This window comes from Lissotriton vulgaris, chromosome 1_1 (genome assembly GCF_964263255.1).
Source record: "Lissotriton vulgaris chromosome 1_1, aLisVul1.2, whole genome shotgun sequence".
Taxonomy (NCBI): domain Eukaryota; kingdom Metazoa; phylum Chordata; class Amphibia; order Caudata; family Salamandridae; genus Lissotriton; species Lissotriton vulgaris.
Window position 1 is genome coordinate 2068073476 of NC_141685.1, and position 22341 is coordinate 2068095816.

At 42.7% G+C, this 22341-nt stretch overlaps 1 protein-coding gene across 1 annotated transcript in view; it reads right to left on the minus strand.

The window, feature by feature from the left end:
* PIK3C2G (phosphatidylinositol-4-phosphate 3-kinase catalytic subunit type 2 gamma) overlaps positions 1-22341 on the minus strand; it is a 1914223-nt gene that overhangs the window by 1786117 nt on the left and 105765 nt on the right. The window contains exon 2 of the mRNA XM_086920790.1: positions 11158-11980. Coding sequence (XP_086776916.1) covers positions 11158-11913 — 756 coding nt within the window. The 5' untranslated portion in view covers positions 11914-11980. The remainder of the gene's footprint in view (positions 1-11157; positions 11981-22341) is intronic.

Genomic DNA, 22341 nt, shown 5'->3' on the forward strand with positions numbered 1-22341 from the left:
TGCATCCCTTTGTTTCTGGTCGTATGCATTCCTTAGTGTTGGCTAGCCAAGCACATTGTCTGTCAAACTCCGTAGGAGGGTTCGTGCAACCAGTGGCATAACAATAAACTCAGTGGTGCGGGCCCAGTAATCCAGGTGGCCTTCTGTGCAGACACCCATGAGGCTTTTCCACAGCCAAAGCATGTTGACCACCACTGTTCATGGTTCGGATTAGTAATGTGTCCAAACATCACACCCAATTTTGTCTAACTTTTCCCTATTCCTTTCTTTTACAATAAAAATCATTTTTCTTCAGGCATATAAGGTCATTTTGTGATTACACAAATCCCACCAGTACCTTTCACCAGAAACTCTCCCTATAGTTGGAGTGGTACTACACCTGGGGAATTGAGTACCTGGTAAGGAACCCGTTGATGACACCACATACCAAGCAGTCCCACTGGAGATGATGTAGACTGCTGGAGGCATTTGACGGTTGAGGGTTTCCGGGATAACTCTTGTGAGACTCTGCCATTGAGACCGGTGTGGTTCCCTCCATAGCTCCTTCCTCACACTTTGATTGACACAGTAATCCCTACTCACATGTTGTTCTTTGTTTTTTATAGAGCGGGCTCTGCGAGCTTCTGTCCCTCCAGCACCAAGATAGTTCTGTGCATTCACTCATCTGTGACTAATCCATGCCAAACAGTGAGGGATGGTGCAACATCTTTTTCTCTCACTACTAAGGCTGGGGGGTGAAATCGGCTCCACTAGCTGATTATGGGGAGTATTGTCAAATCTGTGCTCTGCTGGGAACACGGAGTACAGCAAAAACTCTGATTCCACTGCATTGTGGAATTCGCCCCTGCCACCCACCCCTTGGAAGGCTGCAGCGGCTTACCTGGTGGGATCTCCACCGTGCCCGGGATGTCCTCCTCTTACTGGCTACCTCCTCGTTAGTGTAAAACCCCTACGCTGTACATCTTGGGAGGACTGCCCATGCGCAGTTCTCCCAGGGGTTTTGTACCGACGAGGAAACAACCAGGAGGAGGAGGACAGCCCAGGCACTGCAGAGAACGCACCAGATAAGCCAAGCAGGTGTCAGTCTGGGGTCAGGAATCCTCCAGGTTTACTGCCTGCATGCAGGTTAGGGCGGAGTTGAATTCCACTGAGTTTTTAGGCAACTTCATGGAATTCCATATAGTGGCACTCTGCCAACTCCGCCCACCCTTACTCACTACCCTTCCCGGTTTTCCTCAGATTACTGCCAAAGATGATGAAAACATATTTTATTTCCAACCTGCCTAGATCTTCAGGGATAGTTGTGGCTTTCAGAAGTTCTGAACTTCCAAAACGTAATACCCTAGGCCATCCAATACAGTCTATACCCATCTGCAACTCAATGACCTTCTTTGACAACTCAAATATATATACAATTCTCATTCAAATATATATACAATTAATACGTTGTTGATGTTTAAGGAATTGTCACATCTATTAAAGTTGTTCTCAGTCACTGTCATAACTCTTACATCTCTTATTATTCATTTCTGTAGTGGCTGCATGGATGGACACATCTCCAAAGCCGCTTCCAGAGAGTGCTGGTCAGCAGCTGACATCACAGGTTCGGTTTACTGTGGCACAGCCAGTTAAGACAGAACTCTACCTCCATAAGCCCTCTCCAAGCGACAGCTAACCTTGTATGCGAATGTTAAATGGTGTTGTGCTTTGTGTACCTCAAAGTTACATTGTATCTTGTCTTTCTGTTTGACTCAATATACTTATTCATTCTCAGAAATGTCATAGTTTCAACTGCTTTTTCAGTTCCAGTAGAGCACATGTTTCTAAGGCGCTAGCAAATATCCAAATAAATCTATCACAGATAACAGCTTGGAATCCTGGTAGAAACTCACCGATCCTGCAGACCACTATCTTGGTGGCCTCAGACAGTACTAAGAATGAGAAGAGTGTTGGCCTCAGGAGTCCCGTGCTCTCCATGCCACTGGAATCAAGCTATCCTGGCTGATGAGGGCTGAAAGCCCGAAACATGTCCTAGGATGCTTGTTTCCAGTCCAGGGAGGACCTGGCTTGGCAGCTCGGGCTGGACTGTTCCCATGGGGCACAGGGTCAAGACTGATTTGCATATGGCTGGGTTCAAGTTGGAATGGCATGGTGAGCAAAAAAACTATGGATTTAGGCCCAAATCTCTGTACTGGGGTGAATATATGACATTGTTCTGCATTCTGTCCATCAACTGTTGTTTTTGCATTTGTCACCCCGAGCGGGACGGGTATGCTCAGATGCGAGTCCTGTGTTCTCCATGCCACTGGAATCAGGCTATCCTGGCTAATGAGGGCTGTGGCTAATTAGGGCTGAAAGCCCGAAACCGGTACTAGGATGCTTGTTTCCAGTCCAGGGAGGACCTGGCTTGGCAGCTCGGGCTGGACTGTCCCCATGGGGCACAGGGTCAAGACTGATTTCCATATGGCTGGGTTCAAACTGGAATGGCATGGTGAGCAAAAAAACGATGGATTTAGGCCCAGATCTCTGTACTGGGTTGAATGTATAACATTGTTCTGCATTCTGTCCATCAACTGTTGTTTTTGCATTTGTCACCCTGAGTGGGGCGGTTATGCTCAGACGTGAGTCCTGTGCTCTCCATCCCACTGGAATCAAGCTATCCTTGCTGATGAGGGCTGAAAGCCCGTAACAGGTCCTAGGATGCTTGTTTCCAGTCCAGGTAGGATATGGCTTGGCAGCTCGGGCTTGACTGTTCCCATGGGGCAAAGAGTCCAGACTGATTTGCATATGGCTGGGTTCAAACTGGAATGGCATGGTGAGCAAATAAACTATGGATTTAGGCCCAGATCTCTACTGGGGTGAATGTAGGACATTGTTCTGCATTCTGTCCATCAACTGTTGTTTTTGCATTGGCGTCAGAAAGTACAGCACCCCAAAAACGACTTCACCACTATGAAAGGTGTCTTTGTCACACAATATTTGGGACTGCAAGTCCGGAGGCAGAAGCACAAAGACAAGGGAATGCTAGTCCTTGCTAGGACGCACCTCCAATCACCACCTGTTGAACTTGGGCCTTTTTGCAGGGTCATCCCTGAACTTTTTGCCTCCCTCCTGTATTGGTTCCGACCTCTTTTTGTTGGATTTAGGACTCTGGGCCCTTTCCTACTGCTGATCAGTGCTAAACTGCATCTGCTCTCTGTGTGAAGTATAATGGCAATTGGTTGTCGATGATTGATATGTTTTCCTTACTAGTAAAGTCCCTAGTAAAGTCCCAGCAAAATGCCAGGGCTAGTAATGCAAATGCTACTAGTGGGCCTGCAGCACTAATGGTGCCACCTACACAAGTAGCCTTAAAGAGAGAAACTCAGGTCTGCCATTGCAGTGCCTGCACGCAGTCTGGTAAACTGCCATGTTGTTCTGACAAGTGCACCCACTTGCCAGACCTTACCCTTTCCTTTCTATGCACATCACCCCTATGGTAGGTCCAAGGTACCCCTGTGCAGGGTGAAGTGTATGTGTTAGGTAGGACATGTACTGAATTGTGTACCAAATCCTGACAGGGAAATAATCTCCATTTTGTTGTTCACTGTGGAAAGCCCATTTTGTCCATAGGAAAGAATGGAGAGGCTGTGTAATATGTTTTCCAGTCTATCTTCAAAAAGGCTTAGGATGGAGAGGTGAAGTTTAGTATGCCTGAACTCACAATGTAATAACACATCTTTTTATGAAGGGTGGTTTTTGCATTGTGTGTTTAGAAACCACTCTTTTAGAAGTGGCTGGGTTTTTGTGCTCTAACATTTCTGTGTGTCTCTGCCTGGTTGTGGATGACTGTCTGGATCTGGGGAATGTCTTTGCCTAGGGGAGAAGGTGAGACAGCAACAAGCTGACCTGCATCTGGAGTGTAGGGGGGAGGAGTAGCCCCTAGAGGTGAAGAGGCCTGGGCTGCAGCCATAAAACAATGGCTCCATCCCCTGCTGAGTGATTAAGGATCAAGACACCCAGAACTGGTTTAGACAGGAGTCAGTGCCCCCTGAACACAAAGACTTCAAAGACATTTAGGGGTATAACTATGAGAGCTAACCCCCTGAAAATTGGAATGGAACTGAGCAAGACTGAACAGGAATTGGACTGTACAAGACTGTAAAGGACTGAAACTACTTTGTGGTCAAGAGGAACCTCTGCCAAGGAACAAGCAGCCGAATATACTGAAGGAAAGGACTGACCCTTGCTGTGTGTTCTGGGGCTAGCCTGCAGTTTGGGGCTGCAGGGACTTTGCTGTGTGTTGTGTCCCCCTGCTTGAAAGGACTTTGCTGTGATGTGTCCTGAAGTAACGTAACCCCAAGGGCCCGAGTTGAGCTGGCTCCCTGTTGTGGAAACTCAGGAACACAAAAGTGTACAGAAGTGTCTCAGCTTCGCTGTGTGTGCTTTTTGCAGCCTGAGACCTTTGTAAGCCGTGCCCTGTGATTGTGAGCACCTGGAGTCCAAGCGAGTCTCAGCGACGCTGTGTGCATGTGCCCTGTTGCAGCCTGAAAACATCCTTATCGGCTCGGAATCAACCAAGCCGCATCGGAGGCCCAAGTCGCGAGAGGCGGAGAGGAGAGCGAGGTCGCACCCCCCATGTAACGTGTGTTGGCACCTGGGCGGGGTGCTGGCTCGGAGAGAGACGCTCCCAGCCTCTCCCCTTCTAGCAGCGCAAGCCTCTGTTCCAGCTTGTGTCGCGGCCCATACGTGCCAAGGAGTGGCAGTACCGGGCCCGGAGCGGAGAGCTGCACTGTGGTTTATACCAGATCGGTGTTGGGGGCATATGGTAACGGAAACTGACCACGAGTCAGTCAGAGGGGTGGAGAGCCCATCTGAAGCACCGTGAGCAGTACGGGAGTGTATTACGCATTGCACTAGTGTTCAGAACGAGCTACCTGATTGTTGCATTATAGTTTGCATCAATTCTGCATAACGAACTGCCTGATTGTTGTATTACCATTGCATTCATTTGCAGAACGAACTATCTGATTGTTGCATTATGCATTGCATTAATTCTGCACAACAAACTGACGGATGGTTGTATTATGCATTGCATTAGTTTGCATCACGATCTGCATTATTCTCACATTGCAAAGTGCCTCCATCTAGCATTACGAATTGCATAGCCTTGCATTAGGACTGCATAGGATCACCTAAAAGTGCTTATTAATACCGCCAGAACTTACAGGAGCTGCCTGACCTTTTAACTGGCCAGGAGGTATATTACAAATAAGCATATGTTGGATTTTTAACATGTAGTCTCATAGTATATCTTTTCATATCAACTTATACTTGTTTTTATATGAAATTCATGTGGTATCAACATTGGGTCACTGGGAGCGTTGTTGTAAATACTTTACACATTTGCCTTGAATATAAGCCTGGCTGCTCGTGCCAAGCTACCAAGGGGGTGAGCAGTGGTTATCTGAGAAGGTTTCCTTCCTTTCCCTGACGTGGAAACGAGGGCCCCTACTTGGCCTAAGGTACCTACCTCAGCCATCAAGGGACCACCATCCATTCAGCATGTACCCCAGTTACCTACCCTTTTCTACTGTCACACTCAACTGCAATTCCTGACTTCTTTCCATCTTTTTTTGTGATTACCAATAATATGCGCAGTTAACCTGTGCTTTGATTTTGTTAACCTATGCTGGGTCGGGAGTTAAAAGTATTAATCTGACCTTTGCAGCATTTTCGAAAATATTGACACAAAAATACATTTCTTTACTATTTTTTCTTCTTGGACTATGAAAGGTGCTGTCCAAATAACTTTGTTGTCCGAATACAGACACTTCTTTCCTACTTAAGGTTTGATAACTACCACATAACAGGTAATTGCTAATGATACATAGCAACGAGAAACACATAATTTACCATTTCCTCATCTTATAATGCACTTAGTAATTACAAACTTTTTTGCTTCTTTTCTTACCATGTCAGTGGTTAACATATATATATTGATTATTGGAATCTGGATAAAGGTTTTTTGGAATCCTCCTGGGACCAACCTTGCTTCATGTGAATCTTTCAAACAACTCTCTGCGATCCCGGGACCTCTTATCATAAGGTGTTTATTAATGTTTAAATAGGGGTTCATTATCAGCGTGGATACAAACTGTCTTGCATTTAAACTGTTTTCTTTGTTTTTAGGGTCCCTTGAATTTTTCATGATAAACTTGCATAGCTGTCATTATTTAGGATAAGGGGAATCCTTAAGGACTTATGGTAGACATATCTATGTAACCTCTGAATGGTGTTGATAATATTGTTTGGACCTCTTAAGTATTCAATCATTGAAGTTCTTACAGCTGTTTGAGAACGTTTTTATGAATTTCCCTGAATATCCTTTTTTCGGATGTTTTTCAATTTCTTGAATACATGTATTTATTAGATAGGTCACAATGAGCAATGAGGGATAGTAAGACAATTTGTTGGTCTTACTGGTTCTTTTGGCTTTTCTACACTCCATAACAAGGGGAGTAAAAAAAAAATTGGATTCTCTGTGTCTTTTCTGGCTTTCCTCTACTAACTCACATGGATGCTTTTCAATTTAGAAGTGCTTCACGTCTTTTCTATTTTACTTTCCTAAAGATTTTATATCTTACAATTTTTTTGTCTTTTGGGTTTATTTAACTCATATTTATACAATAAGGAAATACATCTTATTTTGAGATGACACATACATATTTTGAAATTATTTGCAGCCTTGAAGAAGTTACAGTAGTAACTAAATACTTGTCGGATGCCATCATCCTTTGGCACCAAGGAGGTCTCAGGAACAGGACCTCCATCTGTCCAATATTGTTTATCTTACTATGCTGGACTGACTCGCATAAATGATTGATACATGATTTGTTATTGTTAAGTGGAGCATTGGCAATTGAAAATTAAAAATAATTTCTTTGAAATGAATTATCAAGATTGATATTTCTTGTGAGTGGGTATATTGATACTCAGAGAGATATGTTTACTGGCTAAAAATAGAGAAAAAGGACAATAATAGTACAGTGTTTTTTGTATTAGGACACGGAGGTTCGGATGAATTAACATGTAGTGACATCTGTGGTAGTGGGATATTTTTGTAACCTTGAGAGGCACCAATACTGTGAATTTCTTACTCGTTAAATACTGATACAGGTTTTCTATAGGACCGATGTGCTACTATTGTTTCCACCACTACCCTTTTGTTATGTTTGTGAATAGCCTTGAATTAGGACTGCATAGGATTACCTAGAAGTGCTCATTAATACAGCCAGAACTTACAAGAGCTGGCTGACCTAATAACTGGCCAGGAGGTATATTACAAATATGCATATGTTGGATTTTTATCATGTGGTCTCATCGTATATACTTGTTTTTATATGAAAAGCATGTGGAGTCCTTTTGTGGTGCCACCATTGGGTCACTGGGAGCGTGGTTGCAAATACTTTACACATTTGCCTTGAAGATAAGCCTGGCTGCTCATGCCAAGCTACCAAGGGGGTGAGCAGTGGTTATCTGAGCAGGTGTCCTTCCTTTCCCTGACGTGGAAACGAGGGTCCCTACTTGGCCTCAGGTACCTACCTCAGCCACCTAGGGATCCCAGTTCTAACACCATCCATCCAGCATGTACCCCAGTTGCCTTCCCTTTTCTACTGTCACACTCAACTGTAATTCCAGACTTCTTTCCATCTTTCCAAGCCCAGGTGACGTAGGGCCCGCTCCCATTAAATAATCTCCACCACACAATCTACATGGTTTTGACTTTAAATATGAAGAACAACAAGGTTGTCACATAAGAAAGACAAACGTCCTGGCCTACGAGGTGGCCAGGTTGGGCAAGAGCTACCCTCTGGGGGCGGATGAGTTTTTCTGACAACAGCCCTTTGTGAAGTGCAAGATCTTTGTAATGGAAGGACCATGAACACCTTCTCCATCGATTTGGCAAACATTGGCACTGTCCATCAGGATCTCTCATGTTTGATGGAGAGCCAGAAATATCTCTGGCATTACAGTAGGGGAATTCAAGGTGCCATCCTGAGTACATGCAACTCGTGCAAGTTACCACCCAGAGGAACTCAGCCATGTTCAGGAAAGGAGATGTTCATTGCAAGATAGTCCAGCTCAGGTCACATTCCACATCGCAATGGGTCCTGGGTATATGTGCATGATTAGCATGTGCACCAAGGCTACATTCAAAATAATCACCAGAGTATAGCTACCTGGAGAACTCAAGGCTGGGGCAAGCTCTTGAGTGACGTTGGGATGTTTTACCTAAACAGAGGTCAAGTAAATACACCACTTTAAATCTTTGTTGAAAAGTTTTCATACATTCACTAGAGAAATACCTTTTGCACTTATCTTTCTTCTGTGGGTCATGACGTATAACTGCATCTAAAGTTGAGTGCATTTTATAACTATAATACCTTGAGCCAATTGTTGTCACGTGCTAAATACACTAAGTCATCCCACACACACATTCATCAATAGGACTTCTCACACAGAATGCTTACAATGAAAACCTATTAATGTTGGATTTATAAAAGAAATCATGTGGTATCAGCAAAGTTATCAAAGGGCATTAGGTCTGGAGATAGGTGGTGGAGATTGAGTAAATATTAGGCAAGATGAGGAGATAACTTATTCAAATGTTCTAGAGTCCATAAATAGAGGGTAAACTTGGAGGGGTGGGCAAAATAATATTTATGTAGGGATGTCAGGGAAAATTATAATTATCGCCTTCAAATGGAAAAAAATATGCAAAGAAATGTCAATCGTTCAACGAAAAAGTTGCAGTTAAAGTTCTAATATTCAAAAATTGTTCAAGACTACCGTTACATATCCTTGTAAATATCTTTGAGAACTGGCCCACATATATTGAACTATTGAATGGAATACTAACAAAATTAGGTAAACGGGGGTAACTGTAACGATGATACTTGGGAGAGACAACTTTAGGCCTTCTGGCAACAATAGAGACGCATGCCATTTGAAGGCTCATTGAGGCAATTCTTAGGTTCCATCTGGTGAATAACAAAGAGGTACAGAAACAAATTGGAGAAAAAACAATGACAGATTCAGGCACTGCACTGCTGAACTGATCTGGCTGTTAAACCTAATTCAATGGCCAATATGAATGATCAAATTGTATTATATCCTTGACCACCCCTCCGTTCCGACATAGATATTTAAATACAGTGTAAGCCTCTATTTGCTCTTCTGTTTTGTTTCTAGGTATGCACCACATGAGTAACATACACATAAGCAAAACAGCTCATGCAATGAGGCAACACTGAATATTCCACTCTCGAAGAGCAGTTGATGTATAGGATGGAGTTGCCATTATGTCAAATTCAAGTGGCTACTGTAATAAAAACAAACTGTATGGAACTTGTTATAGCACCAGAATACCGAGTTTCAAATCCTATGCAACACAAATATGATAGCAACACTATAGAGGAGCAAAATGATGTGAAGTTAAGGATGTATATGCAAGAATATTTACCATGCTAAACACCACCTATATGTGCATAGATTTTACCTTTAAATACTACATCCAAACCCCTATATATATATATATATATATATATATATATATATATATATATATATATATATATATATATATATTTACCTTCACAATATATTGATAGTCTATGTTTTGTTCGTGATATTTTGGATTCAAAATATCTTTGTGCTTGAAATTCCGGTAAACTTGGTACTGGGTCCTTTCATTATATTCATATTACAAAGTTCATTTATCAACATTGTATCCCTTTATTGCTCTTGGGTAGAATTGTAGTACAGACTTGGAGTGAGGTTTAAATTGCAAATGTACACACGAGGTCAGTTGTCGGTATATATTCCTTAATGGGACACAAAGTCATCATTTGCAGTTTAACTATGAAGTCGTTTTCCGAGTGTTGTGTTAAAGTCTACAGGCATCATGCAACCACACTGTACTTACAGCCTCCACCCGCATTCGCACTTCTTTGCTGCAGCTCTAATAAGACAATGTATAGATACTTGAACAGACTGGACAGGTGTTTGATTGAGCTGGCTTCCCGTAGACTCCCTATTGGCGGAAGGCTTCCTTTGTGGTTTTTATGTAATTTACATCCCAAAAGGTCAGTGCGAAGGATTAAACTCACTCTTAGAGACTTAATTCTAGCATTGGATAGTAAATAGAAGTAGGGAACAGCTTCTCAGGCGCTCAAAGAGTTAAAATACTAGACACAGCAAGATGATTATAAATGTCCATTCATGTCCAGAGAATAGCCCATTAACACCTTAGGTCATTTCTTGAAAAGAGTGATTTATTTAGATAGCTGGCAGGAGTGTAAATTACATTTTGGTCCTTCTAGCAAGGTGTGACCCTTGGGCATTCACAAGTGAACTGCAAGTATCTTATATCTAAATCAAATCATTTAACACCAACAGAAATAAAGTGTCTTTGTTTAACCAAATAAATACTGCAATGATAATTACCTCCTGAGGCACTCTTGCGTTACTGCATGAAACAGGCGTAGCGCCTATAAGAGAGCAGGCTTCGTTTTACCGGAAAACAGGAATTCTTTTGAGTTCGGGGACTAATAACTAAAGTCGGCAACAGGGCTCCCCAGGGTACATGTAAAACAGGCTTTTGTGATGGTTTCAGAGGAACGAAAGGAATCGGGCACTTTGTGGAGAGCGTCCTCTGTATATTTTCCATCCCCAAGGGGATCCCCAAAAAGAGCAATTGGATTGACGGTTTTAAAAAAGATTCTAAGAGGGGCAGAAGGATTGGGCACATGGTGATTGTTTTGGGTACCATTACTTTGACTGCACCACGACAAGGGGGGACACAACGAAACAATAGTGGTGGTGGGGTTGAAAGGGGTCACACGAGGCAAGGAAAGGAATCAGGTCCCAGTGTGACACTTGTTGAGAGGGCATACATGGGCACAGAGTGATCAAAGAGGCTTGCCTAAAAAGAGGCATTCATTTTAACTACTTTATTCAAGCCTTGTCGCCTAGGAATAACAGGAAAACTATTTTGTACATCACAATTCAAGTGAGAACATCATTTTATTTTGAGATGCTGGTTTATATAATGTGATTTATACAGTGATGCTGACAGATGAATTGTAAGCAAATTTTGCGACAGTAAGCACCTACCTGTGTATAAGTGGAACCGTTTCCAATAGGAGAGGGCCAACATGGTCCAACAGTGAATCTTCTGTGAAGGTTTTCTGTTGTGCCAACATTTGCATGCATAGACTTACTTCTTGATTTCGCATCATGCCAGTTTCCTCTGCGGTTTGTTTCAAGTGAATCATATTCGGTAAAGGACCCCTTAAAGCCCAAAGGTGGCATTTCGTTCCACCTTTTCCCTTCAATTTCAAAAGAGTTAGACATTGGTACGAAACTGTATCTCCTACTTTGGTCATAGCAAGACAGATCTTCAAACTGCCCAGGGCAGGGGTTTCCAGTGACGGGAGGGGGTACAAATGGCTCAAATCCGATTGTAGGACCAATCTGGTTTTGCTCCCTTGGTTGAGAATATAGTTCATCATATGATGCTTGAGGTTGCCTTGAATCCAGGTGTTGTTCTTTTATGTCAAAATTTTCAACAGATGACTCGTAAAATGTATTTTCTTCTGGTTCATTGAGAAAAGATGGAAAATAAAACGGGATCTCATGGTAAATTTCTTCAATAAGTGGATCAAAACCCAGACCGATTGGGGGACAGGAAGTCCTGTAATCAAATGAATAAAAGTTTTCTTGTGGGCCACCTGTTGGTGCTCCATAATTTCCTAGAGGAGGTTGCCAGGTCTGTCCATGATTATCTGTAGGTGTCCAGTAAAATTGATTTTCCTCTGCAGCTGGTCTTTCGTTGTTTGCGCCAACTGATAAAGGCCAAAAGTAAGCCATGTCTTCTTTGGTGCATTAGTACTTTTTCACGTATTCATAATTAATTCCTCGGAGATTAAAGGTGCCCCTAGAATAAAGAGAATAGAAAATAATATAGGCAGAGCCATTGGAAGAGAGATGTAACAATGTTAACACAATTTATACACCAAAAACAGCACAATGCGAATTGATCTTGCTATAGAAGTTACCCTACACATTACTGTCAACAAACAATATTTGCATGCAGTAGTGCAAATCCATTATAAAGCTAATCCGAGCTGCTTTCAAAAATATATATATTTATTGCATTTTCAATTACATTACACATAAATACAGCAAGTAGTAGTTTATCGGTCTTCAAAGCAGACAGAGGAGATTGGGTACTACAGGTACACACTTTTACAGTTACTACATCTGCACAGGTTAACGAACATCATATAATACAAATGTACTCCGTGGATCAAGTCTATTTATGATTTATTTTAATCTACAGGCGTACAATAGACATTGACAACACTTCAGCTCTCAGGTACCTCTAGGTTTCACACCCGCTCACCAATCCTGATCTCGCATCTGTTACAGGTAATACTTACCACACTTGTCCCCTTCCCTAAAACCACTGTATGGAGGGGGTAGGAGGTGTTGGATGAGGAATACCACTGTTCCAGTGAATTAAAGTCAATTTACGAGCAACACGGATAGTGTCCCACTACATGGACCCTGATGTTTGCCACACCCTTGATAAAGCAGATAAACTGCTGAGCCTTTTAACTGACACATAAAACCGATTATTAGAGAGAGAAATGACAAACATGCACCAACTGTGCAAACTAGAAGTTGAAAAATCATGAGAAAAATCTTGAGAAGACTTGGTTACTGCATAGTAAAAGCACGCAGACAAGAGAAAATTAGATAAAAATGTGTCCTTTGAACTACAGACTGTATTCTATTTACTAGTATTAGTGTATATTTTCAAAACATAGTAGAAGATATTAAGTGATAAATTCACATGTTCTAACAATTTGTCTAACTACATTTATGGAATTATAGTGTGTGTGAAGAATTAATGAAAACTAATGTAATCCATTCTAAATGACGTTATGTGTGTTAACGAAGACCCATTCTAAACTCCATAATTTGCATATGTATAATTGTAAACTAAGTGGAAAGGAGAAAAGGGTACTGCACATTTATACTAAAACCAAATGCTCTGAAACTTTCTAGGGAATAATTTGAAGACATGTACCAACATTTATTTTGTTGGCACAAGTATGAACCAACATAAATGTATGTTTTGAAATAATTTTATACACTGGTATTTTGAAAATGCAGTAATATGTCACATGTGCTATTTACAAAAAAACTAAAATGCTTTGCGAGTGCAAATACGTGAAAGAAATATATAAGGTGCCAAAGGTTATAAAAGAAATGTATTTTTCCAATATCTTATATTCTGTATGTCATGAACTGAATTAAATTTAGGCCTGCATTTTCCTTACTTTGCTTGATTCTGTTCTCATGGAAAGGCTTCCTAAACTTGTAATGTGAAGAGAAACTATATATTATAGGGAGAGTTCCCATTCCTACACAAGATCTGCTTGCAACAATGTTGTTAATTTGGGAACATCTGCCATGAGTAGCTGGCCTCTTGAACTCAGTCATTTGCTTTTGCAAACGGACAATTGTTGGAAAGTTATACACACTGGATGGTTTGACAGCTTACGTGATGATCACCACATTTTTGCTTTAATATGTGTCTTCTTTCCGATGCATTACAAAAGGGGGTGGTGATGGATGGAGCATCTGAATCAATCAAACACTCACACCTAGTCAAAAGATCTGGGTTTAATCCATCACCGTTCATTTGCCCACTCTGCCACCCCAGTCCAGACATGTCTATATGCAAATCAGTCTGACCCTGTGCCTCATGGGAACAGTCCAGCCCGAACTGCCAAGCCATGTCTTCCCTGGACCGGAAACATGCTTCAGAGGACCAGTTTCTGGCATTCCAGCCATCTTCAGCCCGGCTTGCTTGAATCCAGTGGCAAAGTGAGCAAGGGACTCACGTCTGAGCATACCCTGCCACACTTATGGTGGCCAAAAGCGGTACAAAAGGGGGTGGTGATGGACGGAGTGTCTGAATCAATCAAACACTCACACCTAGTCAAAAGATCTGGGTTTAATCCATCACCGTTCATTAGCCCACTCTGCCACCCCAGTTCAGACATGGCTATATGCAAATCAGTCTGACCCTGTGCCTCATGGGAACAGTCCAGCCCGAACTGCCAAGCCATGTCTTCCCTGGACCGGAAATAAGCTTCCGAGTACCGGTTTATGGCCTTCCAGCCGTCTTCAGCCCAGCTTGCTTGAATCCAGTTGCAAAGTGAGCAAGGGACTCACGTCTGAGCATACCCTGCCACACTTATGAAGGCCAAAAGCGATACAAAAGGGGGTGCTGATGGATGGAGCATCTGAATCAATCAAACACTCACACCTAGTCAAAAGATCTGGGTTTAATCCATCACCGTTCTTTAGCCCACTCTGCCACCCCAGTTCAGACATGGCTATATGCAAATCAGTCTGACCCTGTGCCTCATGGGAACAGTCCAGCTCGAACTGCCAAGCCATGTCTTCCCTGGACCGGAAACAAGCTTCAGAGGACCGATTTCTGGCATTCCAGCCGTCTTCAGCCCGGCTTGCTTGAATCCAGTGGCAAAGTGAGCAAGGGACTCACGTCTGAGCATACCCTGCCACACTTATGGCGGCCAAAAGCGGTACAAAAGGGGGTAGTTATGGACGGGAGCATCTGAATGAATCAAACACTCACACCTAGTCAAAAGATCTGGGTTTAATCCATCACCGTTCTTTAGCCCACTCTGCCACCCCAGTTCAGACATGGCTATATGCAAATCAGTCAGACCCTGTGCCTCATGGGAACATGACAATCACCTTATATAAACTTACAAATGGACTGGGGGGTCTTACCAGATAAGGTGACCAAGAAGATGTCACTCCGGAACTTGAGGATTATATTATGCATTGATGTTACGAAAGATAATGTGCACTCTTGGAGAGAGACTCTTCCACATTGCTTCTTCTTACTATTTGGAACCTCATGGTGGATTCTATTGGCTTTTCCTTCGACTGACCCTTACGCTGTGTGTGCTTTTCTCCGACTTCTTGCCCACTCATGGGAGAGTACCTTTAGGGGTGGATGGAATTTGCGTAATCCCGTTACAAACATCTCAGCAAAACAGTAAAAAATCTCTGCGAACAAGCACAAATTCCGCGAACATGTGGAATTACTTGTTCGCAATGCTTTTTTACTGTTCGCAATCGCTGTGTGTGTGCTCGAGGGAAAATATCTCACAAACATGCATTTTGAGAACGCGAGCAAGCAAAAATTTTGTGAATTCGCTGAACGCCGAATTTTGGAGAATTTTGTGTTCTCAGCGGATCGCGAAATTCCGCAAATTCCGCAAACGGAACGGAATTTGCCGCCCAGGCCTACCTTTGATGTGTCATGGTTCATGTCCCTGCCTGAAATTTCCCAGAGCTTTCGTAATTAATGACAAACTCAAATTCTGATTTGACCATCTTGTATTCTTAGGTCTTAAATGTGTGATATTGATGTAATTACTCCTTTACTAATTATGATAAAATCTAACATTAACTAAATCCTGTTTCTGTTTCTCCATGATTTGTCTCCAAAAATAGATTGTGCATTCCAATTGTTTTGTGGATGGTTGGGGGAAATTCTAACAGAGAGAACTCTGGACAGCAGACACTAATGTTATTATTCTGCAAAGCCCTAACTGAATCATTGGTTTGCATGATCTTGGCTCAACCAAATTTCTTCAGGAAATTTGGTTTAGCAGTGATAATGCTCTACTCATATAGCTTAGGGCTGGAGCGTAATAGAATTGACAATTGGGTGACCCCAGTACCCCCCCATCCAGAGGGGCATACAATCTTGACACCGCAACTCTGCATCTGTCAGTCCCCCATATCAAGGACGTGAGTATCTTCTGTAGCTCCCTAAAGAAAGCGGAGGACAGCAGCAGCAGTTTTGCATAGCATCCTAGGTAGGGAAAACATTTTGCAATTAAGATTCTTCCCATAGGAGGCAGTGGTAGCTGTGTCAAAAATGGCAAGGAATAGCTAGCTGCAATAACAACACTGCTCAGATTTCAATCTATAAAGTCCTGGTCATCTAGATGCATAACAACTCCTATATATTTAAACGTGTCTATGTTTCACTGGGGGGGGGGGGGGATGACAGAGGTTTTGTTAGTCCCTTAGGGATCTTCAGTAAGTTGAACCTGCGCAATTTATCCCAATTGATCTTGAGACCTCACATAACTCTGAATTCATTAAGAAACTCAACTGTGGGACATTAAAGCTTTCAGCCCGTTGCTAAATCAGAGCACTGTCAGCGTAAAGAGATACTTTGTGGGTTTGCAGTACGATGGTTATGTCCCACTATGGGCTTTTGAATCCCAATCAACGTGCAAGAGGTTCTACAGACAAACACAAAGATTACAAGAGCAAGAGAGAGCAGTTCTGCCTTGTACCTCGCTGTAAGGGTATGGGGTTCAAAATCTCAGTGCTTCTGGATAACCAAGCTAAGGGGTCTTTGTATAGTGGGGAAACTCACCCCTGGAATCCCCCGCACATATATTTCACAGAAAAGTACATAGAGAATGAGCCAACTCAGCATATCAAATGCTTTTTCAATGTCACACAATGCAACACAACGTTGTGTGTTGATTCGTTTCACCCAATCCATAATGCAGAACAGCTGTCTGAGATTCAGTAACGAGTTCTATAAATAAACCAGTGTTGATGCGGGTTAACTATCGATTGTGCTATTGGGATTAGACAGCACACTAGTACTTTTCACAGCACCTCATAGTATGTGTTTGAAAGTGATAGTGGAATGTATGAACCTATGTTATATGGTGCCCACCCTGGCTTTGGGAGGACCACAATCCATGCCTACCTCATGGATACTAGTAAACTTCCTTTATCCCTGGCTCCCTAGTATGTTTGCAATAAGCACTGTGTGACCTCTGCAGTGTATGTGCCATACAATTCTAAGGGGAAGCAGTCAGCCCTGTGGGTCTTGCCACGTGCCATATGCTTAATAGCCAAACTGAACTCCTATATCAAAATTGGAGCCTCCAGATCTTGTCTCTGGATTTCAGTGTGGGTCAGCAAGGCCAGAAAGTCTAAACAATGTGTTAATGTATCTTGGGGGACCATGGGAATTCCTCATATAATTAACTGTAGTAAGAATGGAACACCATATTAATACTCTGCTGGGTATTAACTATTGTCCCATCGTGAGCATGTATGGCGCTTATTAGTATTCTCGAGGTCTCTGAATAAAGCAACATTGTTAGCATGGTGCCTCTTTGTCACCTGATGCATGCTGCCAAGCAGTATATTCCTTATAATCCAGGCAACATAGCCACAAAAGAGTATTGTTATAGTTCTTTCTCAGGTCCACCAGGGCTATCGGTGCTCAATTGTCTGTCACACAACGATTTCCTGGGTCCCTGATGAGTTCCTCAATGTGTGTAAGATCTCTGTGAAGAACCTTCTTTGGGTCCACCTCCGATAAATATATCCCCCCTTGGAACTACTTTAAAAGTGTTCCACTCCACAGTAACATTCGCAGCCCTGCCCTCATTGTCGGTGAAGTTTTGTTCCCCAACTGGTCTCCAAATTTCTAGTCATGTAATGCTTCCGATGGCAGGTGACACATGGAGTCTACCCTGCTGGCTGCTGACCCGTAGAGGGTTGTGATTGGAGAGTGTGCGACCCAGGTACTGTGCACCTGCTAGCTGTGCATGTACCACAAAGGCCAAAGGCTTTATTGATTCTAGTATGTAGCAAGCGCACTCTTGAGTAATAAGAGAATTTTCTAGTGGTCGAATGGAGCCCCCTCCATAGCTCCATGACTTAAGTGTGCGTAGCTCATTGCTGTAGCATTCAGGTGTTGGCTAGTGCTAGTGTTCCCTCATAGGTGGGTGGGACCTATCTAGATGCAAAGCTTGAACAAAGTTGAAATATCCATATCAAATATCTGTACGGTAGTTAGAAGGGTGGGGCGGTAGATAGAAAGGGGACTGATTTATTGGTATTTGAAGCATAGAGTGCCACCAGTGCCAGGGGTACTCCGTGATAGTCTCCCTTGACCACAATATATCGTCTTTATAGGTCTACCATGGGTGATACCCCTTAGGTATAGCTAGAGTAGGTGGTGCAGTGTACACTGCTCCTCCATCTCTTGGCAGTTTCTGCAGTTCACCAGCCATGAAATGACTCTCCTGCGGACAAGTAAACTGTACTTGCCTATGTTTTATGTAAGCATGTGTTCTGTAATTATACACGTGTGTGGCCATGCCATGCAGGTCCCACATCAGGAAGGTAAATATATCAAGCACCATCCAGTTGCATAATGCAATCCTACACATGGGGCATACCCCATGTTACCCAGATCACCCTCGCCTCTCCCTCCATTTCGCCAATCAGATAATTGTTTCAGGTCTGTTACCATACCATTAAGAACTAATCCCATAAACTATCCCTCCCCCAAGGCTGAATTCCAAACACGTTCGGTCAAATAAAATGCATTTGGAACTTGTGCAAACAAAAAATTCATCATGGATTAGGTATCTCGTGGCTACTAACAGTGTAGAGAGTCTTGTCAGATCACCCTCCTGCACCTCGCCTGGTCCAGCATCATTCCCTCTCCCTTGAGCAGCAGTGTCTGGGTAGCAGTCCTCTTGCAGAGATGTCTTGCGGCTAGATGTGTCTCTTTCGCTCAATGATGAGCTGTTAATAGGGTGTTACTACCTTACCAGCCATGTCAAGTTGTCAGGTCTGTGGTCACTGTGGCGATGTTGGGCCCAGTTGCAGGATTCCACCATATCATCAATAGAGTCTCAATCAGGTGTCAAGGTGGTTTCAGATCTCAAATCTGGACCTTCTGACTCTGTTGAGCATCTTCAGTCCATCTCTGCCACCACCAGTGATCTCTAATGGGCCTCCTACTCTTTAAAAGGTTTGTAGAGAGTCTACCTGTTGGTGTACCAGCATGTTCTTGTAGAGAGCCATTACCCCCTCATTCCCTTGCCCAGGTGGTGGAGCCATCACTCCTCTGGTCTCCAGCCAGTCCCACCCCTCTTGTGGTATCTGAAAGAAGAGCAGCTTTTTGCCATCCTGTATTCTAAGGCCTAGAGGGAATACCAACAAGGTGAAGCTGGCATGTAATATCCATGAATGATTCCAGTTTCCTTAGAATTTCTGGGGTGTAAACGAGAAAAGAGTGTCACCTTGCTGTTCTATACTTGCCTGGGGCTCTTGGTGTGGGCAAGCTGTCATATATTAAACACATGTGCCAATACCGGGTGAAGAGGGAGACCAGGCATGGGATGACAACCAGTGAACCTAAGTGGCCTCTTCACTGAGAAGAATGTGGATGTTTTGCCTCCTAGGACCGTATTTGCCAGCCAATTTTCAATGAATGCCTCCATGCTTGGGCCCTCCACCCATTCTCATAGGCCCACCACTCGGATGTTACTGTTGCATGTACAGCCCTTCGCGTCATCGGCTTTTATTTGTAGTAATTGGGCATCTTCTTTCAAGATTACAATCTGAGCCTGTGTCTAGGTTAGGGAGTGCCACAATATGGCCAGCGCCAATTCAGCACTGTCCAAACCGACCAGCAATTTTCTTTTGGTCATCATGGAGGAATCCCACCTCCACCACCAATGTGTCCATCTAGGGGCCCAAGGAGGATTTAACATGCAGTATTGTCAGTAGCAATTCAGTGAATTTTTAGTAATGCTCCTGCAGCTTTTTCTCCAGGGCGGTTGTGAAGGGTTCAAATACAAGCTCTGGGTTGAAGGCGGTCAGCTACTTGGCCCCCTCACCTTGTGTTCTTTGATTTTACCATCCACTCCTGGTGGTCGTGGTTACCAATACTCATATTTTGTTTTGTGGTCCTCTCTCTCTGATGGATCTTTTAGAGTTGTCAGGGATTGGCGAAGGATAGATGGAAATCCTATCTTAGAGGACCAAACATCGAAATAATTCAAACAATATAATGAAATAACATTAATAACAACAAACTCTGGTTACTTATCAACTTGATTTCATCTACCTTTAGAAAATTTGAATGCTCATCAAGCACAACACAGTTTGAACCATGGATCATCACGCAAGAGAAACATTAATACAAAATAACATTTGCAAATGAGTTCAATGCAAATTTAGAATCTATATAAATTTGTGCACTTCTTCCCTACCCCGAGACAGAAATCAAGCACTGAAGAGATGTGGGAGAAAGACTTTAATACAGTATGGCCTCTCTCTCTGTGGAATAGTTCATGGACTAAAATACGCAAATCTTCAGGATCAGCCAGCCTAGCGCAAACTCTGTTTTACGTTTATAATAGACTTTCGTTATCTCCTCAGACTATGCACAAAATATTTTCTAATATACAAGACACCTGTTGGTCATGCACCTCTCGAAATGTGGATCTATTTCACATGTTGTTCACATGTCCATTAGTTTATAGTTTTTGGAAACAGGATTGGTCTCAAATCAACCTAATATTTGATGCACATATCCCATTTTCCCTATCAAATATTTTCTTAGGTAGCCTTTCTTCGGAGTGGAATAATATCTGATTAATTTTAAAATAATTGACCTGTAAATAGCGGTTGCTTTCCAACAAATACCGACGAATTGGAAAGATTCCACAAACATTTCATTCAAGGCCTGGTGGTATAATGTTTGTCATAATCACAGACTAGACAAATTCTCAACTACACCCACACCCATTGCTAAGAAAAGACTCCAATTATGGACACCAATCACCTATTTCTTCGATGCCTCTGCCAAAACACAGTCCTTCTTGACACCCTCTCAACAAGAAGTAATCAAACCTCCTTGACCCCTCTGGCTTTCTTTCCATTGACTTTGTAACATATTTCTTATATGTTTCTTGTTCATTCTTTATAATAACTGTACTATTTGTTTTTTATTTACATTTCTAGCTGGAGTTTCCATGTCTTTTATTCTTTAATGATTATTCATATGTATTGTACACGGACACCTCTTTATTCGTAAACTAGCAGCCCGTCCCGACGTTGTCCGGGTATGAATTGCTGCGGGCCAGTAGTATATTGTTTTGTAGGATTTCGTTTAGATAGCATTTCTTATCTGTGACAGGCCTGTGAAACGCTTCGATTCACAGTGCACTGCTGATGCACTTAAGAGTGCGCGTTCAGTAGTGTGTGAACTCAAGTTTCCCTACTTTATTTTTCCTTGCAATATTATATAGCGCAAACTCGACAACATGGTATGAGCACAATTTACATTACAGAAGAACACATTCATTTGTGGTAGGCACGGGGAGACAACGCGATTTGCCTGGAATCACGGGATGTTGAGCTGATGCCGAGATTCAAGCGTAGCTCCCCAGCTCTAAAGTTCGCAATTCTAGAACTTGTGGCGGGAGGTGTGTCTAAAAGTGTATGTCGGTGCTGGCCATCAATGAGAGAGACCTGTGCATTTTTCAAATGGGTGGTGAAAAAATATGAGTATGTTGCTGGAGATGTGGGCCACCGTGCCACCAATGTACTTACCGGGGGAGGGTAAACACCCATTATTCCGCAACTTTCTTTCCGCATACCCATCACTCCGCATACTTTCATTGCGAAAGTACCATGACTCCGCAATGCCATTATAACGCATGGCATTACATTTTATATGCTTTTACTACGCATACATTTACAACGAAATTCGTTGTAAATGCATGAATGGTAAAAGCATGTTTCTTTTAATGTTTGGATAAGGTAAGTACGGGTATAGGGGTATATGTTTTGGGGTACTGAGGTATATGTTTTGGGGTGTTTGGGTATTTTAAGGGTTCAGATATAGTTTTTGGTTATGGGCTACAGGGGTAGTTTTAGGGTTCAGGGCTAGGTTTGGGTTTTGGGGTATTTTTAAGGTTATGGGGTAGGTTTGGGTTTTGGGGTACAGGGGTATTTTAAGGGTTCAGAGGTAGTTTTGGGTATTGGGGTACAGGGCTATTTTTAGGGTTCAGAGCTAGGTTTGGGTTTTGGGGTAGACGGGTATTTTTAGGGTTCGGGGGTAGGTTTGGGTTTTGGGGTACAGGGGTATTTTAAGGGTTCAGGGCTAGGTTTGGGTTTTGGGGTACAGGGGTATTTTAGGGTTCAGGGGTAGGTTTGGGTTTTGGGGTACAGTGGTATTTTTATGGTTCAGGGCTACATTTGGGTTTTGGGGTACAGGGGTATTTTAAGGGTTCAGGGATAGGTTTGGGTTTTGGGTACAGGGGTATTTTAGGGTTCAGGGGTAGGTTTGCGTTTTGGGGTACAGTGGTATTTTTAGGGTTCCGGGCTAGGTTTGGG